Source organism: Canis lupus, chromosome 27 (assembly GCF_011100685.1).
Source record: "Canis lupus familiaris isolate Mischka breed German Shepherd chromosome 27, alternate assembly UU_Cfam_GSD_1.0, whole genome shotgun sequence".
Classification (NCBI taxonomy): Eukaryota; Metazoa; Chordata; class Mammalia; order Carnivora; family Canidae; genus Canis; species Canis lupus.
The window spans coordinates 29952819-29968808 of NC_049248.1; the positions used below are offsets into that span (position 1 = coordinate 29952819).

The 15990-nt window shown below is 37.2% G+C and overlaps 1 protein-coding gene across 5 annotated transcripts in view; it reads left to right on the plus strand.

Moving 5' to 3' along the window:
- Positions 1–15990, plus strand: part of BICD1 (BICD cargo adaptor 1) — a 225722-nt gene that overhangs the window by 83660 nt on the left and 126072 nt on the right. For all 5 annotated transcript variants that reach the window (XM_038577222.1, XM_038577218.1, XM_038577219.1 and 2 more), the window contains exon 2: positions 8342–8554. In XM_038577222.1, coding sequence (XP_038433150.1) covers positions 8342–8554 — 213 coding nt within the window. The remainder of the gene's footprint in view (positions 1–8341; positions 8555–15990) is intronic.

Consider the following 15990-nt stretch of genomic DNA (forward strand, 5'->3'; position numbering starts at 1 on the left):
TCAATACTATAAAGGTGGATACAAGTCATTATACATTTCTCCAAATCTACACAAAGTACATCAAGAGTGAATCCTAATGTAAACTATGGACTTTGAATAATGATGTGTCAGTGTAGCCTTCCCCACCAATGTACCTCTCTCGGGGAAGGCTATGCATATGTAGGGGCAAGGAGTAATGGGAAATCTCTATAACCTTCCTCTCAGCTTTTTTGTGTACCTGAAACTGCTCTTAAAAATATAGTCTTAAATAATAATTGAGGCTTATATTTTATATTTTTCTTCTCACGTTTTCCTAGTGATTTATATTTGTATAGCTTTATTAAGGTATAATTGACATACCACAAACTGCACATATTTAAAGTGACGTTTGTTCAATTTTGACATATGCATATACTTATTAAATCATTACCACAACCAAGATAATGAACATATCAATCAGTCCTTAAAATATTTTCATGTCCCTTGGTAGTCCCTCCCTTTTGCCCCATACACCCCTTCTTCAATAACCCCCACCCCAACTCACAACAACCACTCATCTGCTTTCTGTCACTACTGGTTGGCTTACATTCTCTAGAATGTCATAGAAATGGAATCTTACAGTACACACTCTGGTTTTGTCTGGCTTCTTGACAAAATTATGACTTAGCATAATTATTTTGCATGTCGTTTCATGATCAGCAGCTCATTCCTTTTCATTGCTGAGTAATGTTCTATTGTATGGCTATACCACATTTGCTTATCCATTCACCTATTGGTGGGCATTTGAGTTGTTTCTAGTTTTTGGCTATTACAATAAAGTTGCTATAATCAGTTACATAGAAATCTTTATGTGGACACATGCTGTCTTTTATTTGGGCAAGTAAATACCTATGAGTGGAACAGTTAGATCATATGGTAGGAGTATGCTTATATTAATTTATTTTTATTGTATTTTATTAAAGCATTAGTCCACTAAAGATTGGAAATAAAACTGCTCCTCACCACCTGTACTTTGAGAAGTATTAGTCTAGGAGATAGGCACAAGAATGTTCAGAGCTACATTATTCATAATATCAAGGAACTAGAAGCAATCAAATTATTCATTGTTGGGAGAATGGATTATTAAAATGAAGTATATATTTATTCAGTAGACTTTTACAATGAAAAAAAGATGAATTACAACAATACCAATCAAAATGGATACATTTTAGGAATGTAAATTTGAGTTAAAGCAAATTGTCGAAGAGTGCATATGAATGATTCCATTATAGGTCTTTAAAAAAAGTAATATTGAACAATATATTATTACAAATACATACACATAATGGTAAACTACCAAAAAAAGCAAGAAAATGGTAAATACAAAATTTAGGATAGTGTTGACTTGGGGAGGAGTTGGGGAGCAATGAGAGAGCACAAAGGAAAGGCAAACAAGCTTTTGAGGCTAGTGGGTTATGGTCTTTATCTTAAACTACAGAAATTAATTTTGATGTTTTTTTTTGCTAATATTTTCTTGTAAATTTTCGTGTATATTCAACATATAGCAAAAAATTTTAGAAAAATCTCTGAGTAGTTTGGAAGGGGGGTTCAGCAAGACAGAAGGTGCCAATTATAAACCATCAAGGATACAAAATAAATCTAGGTTTTAAGTAAATATACATTTGAATGATAGGCTGTTAGATATTATGCCTGGAAAAATCAGGGGCAATTACCCAAGTTGTCATAGATCTCCTGTGTTTTCCAGATGGTTGGGATTTATAATTGGATAGGAGTTAGGTTAAAAGCCGGAGAAGATGGGGAGAGTTAAGGAAGAGTTGAAGATTCTCACTGAAAGAAGATAAAACTGAATTCTTTGCTAAAATAAACCTTAGAGCCTAGGGCTTGAGGAATTTGTTTGCCTTTTACATTTTTAATGGCTTAACAAGAAAAAAGGTTACATCAGAACTTCTGGTAAGAGGTTTAGTGTTTCAGAAATGCATAGGGACCTGTGGTCCAGAGAGAGGCAAACTGCCTCCCTGAGTCATGCAGGAGTTCACGGAAGACCTTTACACCAGAGGAAGCAACAGCCCGCCAGCATCAGACCCAAGACTTCCAAAGGGCGGGTGAGAGAGGCTGAGGACTGGTACTGAGCAAGCATCTTACTGTGTGCAAGGCATTTTGCGGTGGATTTTATATCTTTTCTCTGATATCCTGACCTTTCAGGGCTAGTCTGTTTTTACCTTTCTTTTTCTTTCTTTTTTTTTTTTTTTTTTTTTAAGATTTCATTTATTTATTCATGAGAGACAGACACACAGAGAGGCAGAGACACAGGCAGAGGGAGAAGCAGGCTCCCCACAGGAAGCCTGATGTGAGACTAGATCCCATGACCCCGGGATCATGACCTGAGCCAAAGGCAGACGCTCAAACACTGAGCCACCCAGATGTCCTCTGTTTTTATTTTTAAGGTAGATGCTGTTTCTCTCCTTTTGTACATGAGATGAGTTTCAAAACCTTGCCAGAGATTTCAGAAGAGGCAGATCTAAACCCTGATGTGTTTGATTCCAAAGCACATTTTCTTTCTCCTAAGAATAGCCAATAAGTTTTGAGCATTTACTGTATTTGTCCCAAGAACTGTTTTAAGTGATATGTCGATTTTTTCTTTTAAGCCTCACAATACTACGAGTGAGAAAACTGAGGTACAAAATGTTAAGTAACTTGCTCAGTGTTCTGCAGGTGGGAAGAAACAGAGCTGGTCCAGCTCAGGAGTCCACACCCTTGACCTCTCTTGCCTTTTTCTGAGTACATGTGCCTTTTCAAGGATTAGGCTTGATTCTGTCAAGGATACCTGGTAATTCCTAATAACTTTTGAGCCATGAGTCATGGAAACCAATTTCTCGCAGCTGGGTACTCTTGAGTGTCTCACCTCCAGTGATCCCTTCTTTTGTAATTGGATCATACCCTCTGTTTTGCTGCTGGAGTAAGTCGTTTGAGAAAGGTTTCTCAGTCAGTGAGTTCTAAGTAGTTTAGCTCATTTATTCCTGTGTGTGTGAACGTGTGTGCACACTTCATGAAATCCTTTGGACTCATTATTTTCCACAGAGTGAGAATGCATCCTTCATAGAACTCTCAGTTCTCGGGGCACCTGGGTGGCTCAGTAGTCGAGTGTCTGCCTTTGGCACAGGTCGTGATCCTGGGGTCCCGGGATTGATTGAGTCCTGCATGTGGCTTCTTGCAGGGAGCCTGCTTCTCCCTCTGTCTCTTTCTCTGTCATTCTGTGTCTCTCATGAATAAGTTAAAAAAAATCTTAAGAAAAAAAAAGAAATCTCAGTTCTCTTAAGCTCTCAAACTCCATTCTTTAACATGGACTTTCTTTAAGGCTTAAATTTCAAAGAAGTGGTAATTCAACATTATTTAAACCATTTGTTGGGATTATAACTCATAACCTTCCTACTCTGAAAGTGTTTGAAGTATATTAAAATAAAAGAAACCAATACCATGTGGATAAATACAAAACTCAAAACAGCAGAGAGAACACAGGAGAGTTATACCAGAAACTTAAGATATTTTAGCTAATTGCTGTAGAGCATTTAATGCGGAATTTCCTAGCCGGCTGAGGCAACAGAGACATGTAACTGGTCAACTAGTTTTTATCATATGTTCAAAGAAGGTAAAGTCGTTTATTGGGGAGGATGGGTTACATTGACAGGCTAGTTGCCAACCCTTTTCTTCTTACAAGTTAAATCAAGTCTCAATAATACCCGGCTCGCTCAGGTCTTGAAGTGCTGTGGTAGAGACTTTAAAGAATGCCACCAGTGGTCTTTAAAAAGGTGCCATGGCAGTGCAGTAATTATTGCTTAGTAACACTCAAATTTAGGCTTGCTGCTCTGGGGAAAGGCCAGGTTCTGACTCACTCCCTCCTTTGTTCAGATCTGCTAAAGGTTACCCCCTTCCCTGAAGGTCCTGTCTTAATAGGGCTTCCTCTCTTGGTACCTGCCTTATTCTCTATCCCTGCACTGTCCAACATGGTAGCCAGTACCCAGATATGACAATTAAAATGAATGAAATTATATAAAATTTAAAAATTCAATTCTTTGGTCACAAGAGCCACGTTTTAAGAGCTCATTAGTCACATGTAGTTAGTGGTTAGTAGACAACACAGATACATCTTTGCAGAAAGTTCTATTGGGCAGTTTTTTAACCTGCTTTTACTCTGGCTTTCATTTTCTTTCTAGAACTTTTCCGACATTATGCCACATACTTATTAATTTATTTATATTACACTAAAATATGTGCTCCTGCTAGCAGAGATTTTTATTTTTATTTATTTATGATAGTCACAGAGAAAGAGAGAGAGAGAGAGAGAGCCAGAGACACAGGCAGAGGGAGAAGCAGACTCCATGCACCGGGAGCCCGACGTGGGATTCAATCCCAGGTCTCCAGGATCGTGCCCTGGGCCAAGGGCAGGCGCTAAACTGCTGCGCCACCCAGGGATCCCGAGAGCTTTTTTCTAGAATATAGTAGATCCTCAGTGCCTTAAGCATTTCAGTGGTTGTTATAGTTCTCTGTAAACACTTGTTGAGTGAATGAACAAATGAATAAATGTTACAGTTCAAATAAAACTATTTTTTAATGTCCTTAGATGACTTAGTATGTTGTTCTGCTACAGTTTTTAAGATGAAAGAATGAAAATTCTATAACCAAGGACACATATTTTTAAGATAATAGGACATTATTAAATATACTAGCCAAACTTTTATTTCTTTAATCATTCATATTAGGAAGGATGATAAGTATGAAAATGCCACTTAACAGCTAATGTATTGTCCTGAACATGAAGGTAAAAAATATCAATTTTCTTTGGATTAAGAAGTCATGTGAGTAGAATGAGAAAGGAAAGAACTTACTATATAGCCAATTGACTGAGATTGGCAGGTAATTGAAAGCAGCTGTGCTACATTACAATGGACTATATGAAGGTAACATTGTACAATTAAATCATAATACATTCCAAAATTGTATAGAAATGTCAGTTTACTTGAATTAATTTCAAATGAAAATTATCCATGAAGTGATTGCAACTTAAAAGGAATTTGCTGTCTGAACGAAATATAACTAGAAGCATGACTACCCTAGGTTTGCCTATAAATAGACATTGAAGCTAGTTTTGTGATTTCTGCCAAGGATACAGCTTCAGTGGCCTTAAAAAAGATTGTTTGTCTTCTCTTGGGCCCAGCTTTGTCAGGACATACTTGGAATAGTTATGGAAGGAAGAAGGTACCTGGCAGAGCCAGACAAGTCTGGTAAATCTACTTAAACAATTAGCCAAATGATAGATGTCAGTTGGCATCATATCCCATTTTAGTTATTGACAGGAATTAGGTAAAGTAGGAGTGTTTTCTCCTTTACTCTCCCTTTCTAAAATGCAGATATTTTTTGAGTTATGTTAGTACTCAGTGGATTTGCAAATGCAGATCAGGGGCATCTATAGCCTGTGCAGTGTTGATACTATTTTTCTATTTCATGTGAAAAACACCAGGGTTAATGTCCTTGGATAACCTCGCATACTTACATTGGTTTTAAAATCTGGTCCAAAGAAGGGCCAAGTTCTTCACAAAAATAATGACTAACTTTGGAAACCCATATGGTCAGTTAAGGTTTCTGAGCTGCAGTAAGTATAAATTAAAAGAGTCATCAAAATGTTTATATTTGCAATTTCAATTCTTGATTTGTTTTTGAAAATATATTCTATGTATGTATCTGAAAAATCATTTCCTTTGGTGCTGGATCCAGAGTACAATTTTTAAAACTTTATGTCAGGGTTGGAAAGGCAAATTCACTTGCTATTAAGACTTTAGGGGTTGTTTTACCTATCAAGGGACCATTGCCTATGTGCTGAAAATAATATGAGAGCCGTATTCTGAGTGCGTAAGTCTATTGATTTTACTCAGGCAGAATTTAGAAAATAGCCTTGTAGTGTGCTGTACAAAGAAGTGGAAAAGTATGTTTTAAATAGGAAGCTAGCTGAAGTGCTTGACACACAGTTCATGCTAATTGTAAACTTTACTAATGCTTAACTGTATAGTCAGGGTTCCCTTGTTAGGGTGAGGGTCTGGTAAAGACTTCACCAGGTCATCACAGGGAAATTGCCAAATCTGTCCCCTCCAAAGGCATTCTAATGGGTAATGAATTCAGACCCGACCTCACCAAGTCTGACCATTACTTATGGAAAAGCAAAGTAAAATCATTTGTGAAGATAATTTTTCATCTGTTCATGAGTCTATATGCTTACTACAAATAGAAATTTGAATACTCAAGTAAGAATTTCTTTCTGTTCAGAGACTTAACAAACCAAATGCCAAGAGTGTTCTACACTGTACAGATGAACATCCATCTATCCATCCATCCTGAAATGTTTCTCTTCTCAGTTGATGCTTAGGAACCATGTTTTGATTTTGATCCATGTAGAGATTTTAAAGAAGATAGTTTATTGAGACAGAGGTTTGCAGGTTATTATTTTTCTAAATTTTTGTTCTATGAATAAAATTTGAAGAAGTCTTTGAAATCATTAAATCATACTGTGTCCTTCTAATAAGTATTAAGACTATATAAATACTATTTCTCATCATACTTTGGTGCATTAATTTTGTATTCCATTGATAACTCTTACCTGATAATCCATTGATTACTTGGTGTTTGTCAAATTCTGATATATTTTATCTTCATCATTCCTACTACACTTATTAATTAGAATTCTATCGTTCATAAAGAAGAGCTATTCCTTCTTCCTTCATTTATTCAGTTATTGTATCAATGTGGATTCACAACTATATTATTCTATAAATTATAACTCATTGCACAGTTATTTATTTTATTGTCCAAATTATCCCAGACTTGGCCATTGGTAGCCCCTCCTGATAGGCTCTTGCATCCTTTGACAGATCCCTATTATTTTTTTAAAGCATTTTGTTATTTACTCTTTGGCACCACAAGATGTATGAAGTTCATTCATTTTGCTGTAGCTTGAGAATGGATCATTTCTCCAAAGAACCCTAATTCTTTTTTGTTGGAGATTGATATTTAGAAACAAAATCCAGGTGCAGGTATGCTCATTGCTGCTGAGATGTTCTGGCTTTTGGGCTTCTCAGTGGCCTGTCTGTGCATGTATATGCCCACACATAAGCGTCTCTCTCCATCTATCTATGAATATTTAACTACCTATTAAAGACTGTAAATTCATCTCGATACTTCTAATTACAGCTCAGTATATTAGTTTCTTTCTAGAATTTTCCCTTTCCTTATTTGTAACTTTCTCCAACAGTGAGAAACCTGGCATTCATTACTGATAATATAATTAGTTATTTGGTCAACCCTAGTATTCATATAAAGACGTTTTTAGAATTGTGATCCCATAATCCCTGTGAGAATTTACAACTTGACTACAGTAGTTGGGTACGGTTCTTTTTGTCTTTCCCAAATTACTCAGGCCAGATTTTTTCTTCTCCAACCCTTTCAGTGTGGTTAAGATGTTAATTTGTGGTACAGCTAGGAACATTTGTTACTGTATGTGTTCCGCATGGGGTCCCCTGATACACAGAGGTTGTTTTTTGTTATTATTTATTTGAAAGATATGTGAAACATAACTATAGTTCTGAGAGTCAGACCTGTATGAAAAGGCTTGCTCTGGAAAGAACCCCCATCCCTTATATCACATTTCATACCACCCCCCATTTCCACTCACTCCCTGTGGCTTACCAATTTCATTAGTTTCTGGTTTATTCTGTATTTCTTTTTGCACAAATATGTAGATACAGACATTTTCTCATACAGTGAGTACATTTCCATGTGTTTGGAGGGGTTTGTTTTGTTTTGTTTTCTTGTAGTACTGGGCCATTTGAATGCCATTTGGGGATTGTTTTCTCTTCAGGGTGCTGTTGGTAATTGGTGCATTCTTACCGCTAATGCATCAGAAAGCTAATGAAGCCATTATTTTCTTCCTTGAAAAATGTTTTCAGGATTTTTTTTCTAGAATGAAAGTGAGAATGTGAATTTTGATGATCTCATTAGCACTGTTTTCCTTAATAGGATCAGCTTAAGAAAACAGTAACGTAAAACAAGCAGTTTTTTTCTTTAACTCATTATATATATTTTTATAAAGAAATTAAAATTTTTTCTCTCCCCTTATAAATTGAATTTGAATTATTTCAAATATCAGAACAGTTAGATTGTTGCATAAAATGTGTTGTTTTGCCTCTGGAAGTCTTGTAGAGTAGCAATTCTAAAATACACAACAAAACAAAACATTTCCCGGGGTCTGTCTCAATAATGCTATGGTGCATTTCATCTAGCACTCTTTCTTTCTTTTTTTCCCCCAAATACTCTGCAGGCCTTTGGGCAATCCTTCTCCATCCACCGGAAGGTTGCTGAGGATGGAGAGACTCGAGAGGAAACACTTCTGCAGGAGTCTGCATCGAAGGAAGCTTACTACCTGGGGAAGATCTTGGAGATGCAGAATGAACTGAAACAGAGCCGGGCTGTGGTCACCAATGTCCAGGCAGAAAATGAGAGGTTGACAGCCGTCGTGCAGGATCTGAAGGAGGTAAACAGCAAATTCCCTGTGAGAGCTTTATGTGAGAGAGAAATAAGATTCCTTCTAGGAGAGAGGAATAAAACTTGTTCTTGATCAGAGGAGCTGTCTTAAACAAAAAGCACATAATAATGATGCTAGTGATTTTTCTTGTTTAGTGAAATAACAGCTTGTTCTGAGATGAGCTTTTCTCTTATTATAAGTTAAGAGTTAAAGTCTCTTTATTGAGTAGTTGGGAATTGGCCTTGTTATTTCTGCAAAGGTTTAAAAAAATAATGTGACCTTAGCACTTCCTCTCCCCTCTACCTGTTTTAATACAAGGTGGAGAAGAACAGTTGGCTGTGATGCTCTGTATCAGCACTAATTCAAAATGACAGTAGTGTTAGCTCAGGACTTCTCACTGGGGAATGAGACCCCAGGGGAATGTCTGTAGGGTCGTAGAGTCTGGCAGTGCAGATGCCATAAGCCCTTTTTCTGGTTTTAGAGAAGGCAGCAGATTATAGCTGATATGAATTAGGTCCAGGAGCCTCCCTGGTCCCTGCACTCACTATTTCTCTTCAGGTTTCCCAGGGTAGCATGACGTGCCAGGTCATTTTCAGAATGTCAGAGTCATTCTTCAGTGGAGGGGTGATACTGGGAACAACTTCATACACCATACCCTTTTAAGAGCATTTTTGGAAACTTCACATTTTTTGATGAGAAAACTATAGAAGAGGTGAAGATGTCCTTTAATTCTTAGAGCAGTGTGGCGGAGATTGACAAACCAAGTGGGCTTATTAATTGAGCATTTTAGTAATACAAAAAAGAAGGATGAAAAAATCATTAAAGATTATGAAATATAAGAGAAATGACCCACTGATATTTTTCTCCTGAAATTAGTAACATATTACAAATACATATTAGATACAGTACATTGTCCTAAATTTATTGGAATTTAATCAATAATTATATTGATTACATTTACATTTACACATGTCCATATATCATGCATTAAATGCACATTGGCAATAAGTTTTCTATTTTACATAGCTCATTCTCTCTGGACATGCCCAAGTACAGCAGTATGACTTCTAGAAACTGAGGAGCCAACCAAGTGGAAGTTAGTGCTGGGTACTGAGAAGAACAGGACACAGTTTTCGGGATACGCTGCCTCATTTCCCTCTGATGCAAATGATTGTTGAAAACTGAGATCCTCTCTAGTTCTGTATTTGATACACCTATAAGTATTGGGTGTGGGCCATCGTTGGCTTACCTTTTGTAGTCCTGGATGCTGCTCTCCTGAGGAATCACCATTCACCCTTTCAGCCCCAGGCTTTCCTTTAAGACAGGCATCCACTACAGAAGTGGACCCTAGGTCATGTAGGGCCATCGGCTACCATTCTGGATCAAACAAGGCCCCGAACATCCACAGAGGGCAGCCTCAGAAGCCATGAGCAGCAGGTTCGTGTGGCAAGTTGGCAGAAGGGCTGTGACATGGGCAATACACACACACAGGTGGTTTGTGGAGCATGACCTAAGCTAATGAGTCAAGCAGTCTTGATCGCCAGTTGGATGGATCCTCGGAAAGCTATACATCTCCACTGTGCATGGCAGCTACAGCTGAGGAATGAGCAGTGGGGGTTGGGAAAGGGCAGAAAATCCACAGACGTTTCTCTGTTGAGGCATTACAGTGACAACTGACGAAGCATCCTCACTATGTAAGCAGTGTTTGAGTGCCATTTTCCAGCGAAGAGATTTAGGATAACCAGCAGGAGTTGGTAATTAAGAGTGAGGATGTAAGTTAGGAATGAACTGAAGCAACAGAGAAAAAAAAAGTTTTGAGGAGCCATCCATTCAGGTCAGTTCTCTGATTTTAGTGGGCATTAGAGTCACCTAGAGAATGCATCCAGCCATGACCCCCGGGGTCCACCCCCAGGAATCATGATTCTGGAGGTCTAGGTAGAGCTCAAGAATTTGCGTTTCTCACACGTTCACACCAGGTGATACTGTGGCTGCTGCTCTGGAGACCATCCTTTAAGAACTACTAATTTAAACTCTTTGGCCAGGGATCCCTGGGTGGCGCAGCGGTTTGGCGCCTGCCTTTGGCCCAGGGCGTGATCCTGGAGACCCGGAATCGAATCCCACGTCGGGCTCCCGGTGCATGGAGCCTGCTTCTCCCTCTGCCTGTGTCTCTGCCTCTCTCTCTCTCTCTCTCTCTCTCTGTGACTATCATAAAAAAAAAAAAAAAAAAAACTCTTTGGCTGGCCCAAAATTAGGGAAGGGAGTATTACAAGGCTCACAATTTCGGGAACTGCTGAATGAATCATTGAGTTATAATCCTCTATATCTATACATTTTCAGTATTGATTTGCAGGAAGAGAATGACTTGCTTCATCCAAATTTATGTATTTTTAATCTAATATAAACATAAAGCAATCTAGACTATGAGTGTATTCATTCAGGTTTATTAATTAACTAAAAGAAAAAAAAAACATGCTGTCAGTTTCCTGGGTTTCCAAGTGTGGTAATATATTTGTTGGTGTTCTTTCTAGTTGGCTGGAAGCTATTGGTATTACTACAGTTGGAGGACTGCTGGTTTTCCTCCAGGCCTCATATTTTAATGTACCTAGTAAAATTATTAGCACTTAGAGCCAAGTACATTTGTAAAAGGAGAAAAGGAATAAATTGTATTGTTTGGAATGTTGATACAGACTTTTTAATTGAGGTATAATTGACATATAACATTATATTAGTTTCAGGTGTACAGCGTAATGATTTGATATTTATATTGTGAATTATCACCACAATAAGTCTAGTTAATGTCCATCACCTTACATAGTCACACAAACATTTTTCTCTTGGGGCATTTGGGTAGTACAGATGCTTAAATGTCTGACTCTTTGTTTTGGGTCTGGTCATGATCTCGTATGAGGTTGTGAGATCGAGCCCCACATCTAGCTCCATACTCAGCACGGAGTTTACTTGAGATTCTTTCTCTCTCTCTCCTTCTGCCCCTCCCCCAACTCTTGTGTGCACACTCCTGCACTTGTGCTCTCTCTCTCTCTCTGTCTCTAAACTAAATAAATAAAATCTTGAAAAAAAATTTTTTCCTGTAATGAAACCTCTTAAGATCTATTCTCTTAGCAAATGTGTAGTGGAGTATTATTAACTATAGTCACCATACTGTACATTATATCCCCATGACTTATTTATTTTATAACTGGAAATTTATATTGATATAGACTTTTGATTTCTGGTGTTAAATTTAAATTCCAGATTTGTTTTCATTGTAGGCTCATTTTTATTTATTTATTTTTGTACTCTGAGCATTGATTGATGCATAATGATTAGAGGAGAGATCATGAAACAAAAAAATTCATGACCTGATAAACCATGAGAAATACACAAGGGTAACCAATGCAAAACGTAGTAAATCATTAGCTTGACAGATGCTATGTGAATTTAAGTAATGGAATCACTTTTATTTACTGAAAGTAAATTATTTACTCTTTATATACTCATCTCTTATTTCAGTAGGATTATTGGCACTAGCCAAGGTTTGTGTGGTGTGTATTTTATGGAAGCTTTGCACATTGTTTGTATACATGTGTAATTCCAAGGTCAAATTCTCTTCCATATATGGGATGTATAGGATAATGTAATGGAAAGAAACAAAATTTTCTGAAAATTAATATTCTAGACTCAACTCTGCTAAAAGTTTTATGATTATATTCATGTATTTGTAGAAGATCATTTTAGCATATAGTAAATGCTGTACATATTAAACATATAGAAAATATAGTACATATTAAACATAAACTGTTATTAATAACTTGTATTGTTGAAGAGATCCCTTATTATGTTGATTCATATTCTTAGGCTAAAGAAACATTAAATACCTCTTTGAATTTATTGCCTTGAAAGTTCTTTCTTTTAGATGAATCAGGCAGTAGAAATTACAATGTGTTTTTTTGTTCCTGCTTTGGTTGTTAAGAAGTTCCAGGACTTGAGTGGCTCAGTGGTTGAGAGCGTCTGCTTTTGGCTCAAGTTGTGATCCCGGGGTCCTGGGATCGAGTCCCATGTCAGTCTCCCTGCTTATGTCTCTGCCTCTCTCTCTGTGTCTCTCATTAATAAATAAATAAATAATCTTAAAAAAAAAAAAAAGAAGAAGAAGAAGTTCCAGGACTATGTTTAACTGTAAAGACTAAGATTTTCTATATAATTCTTCCCATTTTTATCATCCTTAATTGTATATGTGTCTTTAATGATAAACAGCTTTAAATAATTTTTTGAGGGGTACCTGGGTGGCTCACTTTGTTAAGCCTCTGACTTGGGCTCAGGTCATGATTCCAGGATCCTGGGGAGCCTGCTTCTCCCTCTCCCTCTGTCTCCTCCCCCCTGCTCGTGTTCTGTTTCCTTTTCTCTCAAATAAATAAATAAAATCTTTAGAAATAATAATAATACTTTTTTGAAGTATGGAGAGTATAAAGAAAAAATATCACCTTAACCAAAATACCAAATTAGGAGTTCCGACAGGGCCAGTAATAGAGGGGAAAAAACCCTTGGGTTGCCTTGCTCATTTTGGTGTGAGCTTAAAGAGAACAGATAGATTACTATAGTGCCTCAGCAGATATTTAGTAAACAAATTTGATTTTCATTTTTTTCTCTTTAATCCATTAGGTGTAACATGTAGAACATAGTCTAAATAGGTGGATTTAAACAACATTTAATTAACACCTACTTTGTACTATATTAAAGTAACATCCACAATGATGAAATCATAAAATAGGATAATGAAATTTTTAATACTACTGAATACTCTGTTGTTAATAAGTAAGGTAAGTCAGAATTTACTGCAATATTTTACAAACTATGAAATGCAATTTTACCAGTATTCCTAACCAGAATTGGTGTATATGTGAAAAAGAGATGTCAAGAAGGGTAGACTCCTTCAGGTAGAATGCAGAAGATTGGAGTTATAAAATGGACTATTGACCTTAGTAGAGATTAAGCCTATCCTTTAAAGTACAAATAACATTGGCTGCTGGGCAATGTGCCAGGCACTGTTCTGAATTCTTTCCATGGATTAACTTGCTGAATCCTAATGATGCCCTGTTGAGGTAGGTTCTATTACTATACCATTCTATTTTTTTGACAGGGCACGTAAATCACAGAGAAGTCACATAACCTGTCCAAAGCACATCAAGCTTGTAACAAGCCAGGATCTGAATTCAGAAAGTGGCTCTGATCTAGACACTCTCTGTCATGTCACTGTACTGCCAAGAGTCTTTCTCTCCTCTGAGTCTTGCCTCAAGCTAATGAAATTTCTGGCAAAATATATGAAGCTTTAGTACATTATCTAAATTTATAACTTATTAGAATGTTATTATTAGCCTTTTGTTGGGATGTGGCCATTTTGTATTTTAAAAACTGTTTAATCCCTATGATATTTTTTAAAAAGCTTTATTTGAGGGATGCTCAGTGGTTGAGCGTCTGCCTTTGGCTCAGGGCGTGATCTCAGAGTCCCAGGATCAAGTCCCATATTGGGTTCCTTGCATGGAGCCTGCTTCTCCTGTCTCTGCCTCTCTCTGTGTCTCTCAGGAATAAGTAAATAAAATCTTTTTAAAAAATAATAAATTTAAAAAAAAGATTTATTTGAGAGAAAGAAGAGAATCTGGAGCAGACTCTCTGTTTGAGCATCAGAGAGCCCAATGTGGGGCTCGATCCCACGACCCTGAGATCATGACCTGAGCCAAAACCAAGAATGGGATGCTCAGCTGAGTCACCCAACTGTCCCAATCCGTATGATTTAAGAAAAAAATTCTTTAAGTTTTATTTACTTAGGTAATCTCTATACCCAACATGGGGCTTGAACTCACAACCCCAAGATTAAGAGTCACACACTCTTCTAACCGAACCAGCTGGGTGCTCCAATCCATATGATTTTTATTATATTTGAGGCTCTACTGTTTTCCTTCATTGGAATACACAACCGAATTTCATAATATACCAGTGGCTCAATTTCTAGAAACCTGATAATTGCCAATATTTTAGGAATATATCAAATCCATTATAAGGAATCCATATCTATGAACTTTTTAGGGCAGGAAGGCTCTTAATGATTATGTGGTAAAGACTACTCCCAGATCAACAGTTCTTTCTCTGGTATCTCTAAATGGTCATGTAGCCTTTACTCAGACATTCCCAGCACTGTGGAGAAGATAAACTGTGAGTCCTTTCAAGGAAGGAACTGTGCTTCATCTGTCATTTATTTTTGAATCCCCGGCACCCAGCACAGTGCATTGCCAAAAGCAACATTTTTTATGTTTGTTGACTTGAACTGAAAGAACATGCTTTGGGAGTTAGCTACTCCTAGGTTTGAACTCCAGCTGTGCCACTTGACCAACTGTGTGATATACTTTTGTTTTCTAAGCTTCACTTCCTTAATTCCAACCTGGAGGTAGTAATACTATCGTGTAGGTCCTGTGCGAAATGCCAGGAGTTGCTAAATAACTGTTTATTCCCTTTTTTACAGCTTGTTCCCAAGGCTACTCACCGTGTTGCTTGGCAGCTCTAATTGTTAAACTGCTCTTTTTTATTAAATGAAAAGTTGACTCCCTGTAATTTCCACCAGCTGCCCATATTTCTAGCCTCTGGATCTACAGAGAATATTTTTTTTTAATTTCTTATTCCACTTGACAATTTTAGCCTATGCCTAATAACTTTATATATTTGCAAAGAACTGAGTCTTTTTCAGACTAAACATATCTGAATCCATTAGTATTTCTTTGTGTGATATGGTTTCAGGTTGCCTTACTTTCTTAGACTGGCATCCAGTGTCTCTTAAAAATGTGTGTCTGCTTTTAAAAAACATACTATTTAATGTCTTTATCCCTGCTATATATATCCTTGAAATTTTGTATCATTGGAACTAGATTTTGAGATTCTCATCTTAGCATTTTAATTTCTTTGGATTTTCAACTTCGCAGTCATACATTTATTCATTTAACAAAGGTCTCTTAAGTATTTGCCATGAGCCAGATGCTTGGGGTACATCAGTGAACAAAAAATTCAATGATGAGTGGTTGTTTTCAATGTTAAAACAGCTAACCATATTTAGAAACCATTTCCTTCTATTCCTTACTATCTGAGGAAATAGAGAGTAAGTTGTGTTTTAGACAGTGTATGTGACAGACTGAATGTTTGCGTGCCCCCCGCCCCTGCCAAACATTTATATATTGAAACTAATCTCCAGTGTGATAGTATTTGGACATGAGGTTTTTAGAAATGATTATGTCATGAGGGTGGGGCTCTCATGAATGGGATTGGCACCCTCACAAAAGAAGACTTGCCTAGCCCCTTCCACTATGTGAGGACACCACAAGAAGATGGCCATATCTGAGCCAGGAGGAAGGACCTCACGTGACACTGAACCTGCCTATGCCTTGATCTTGGACTTCCAGATCTGG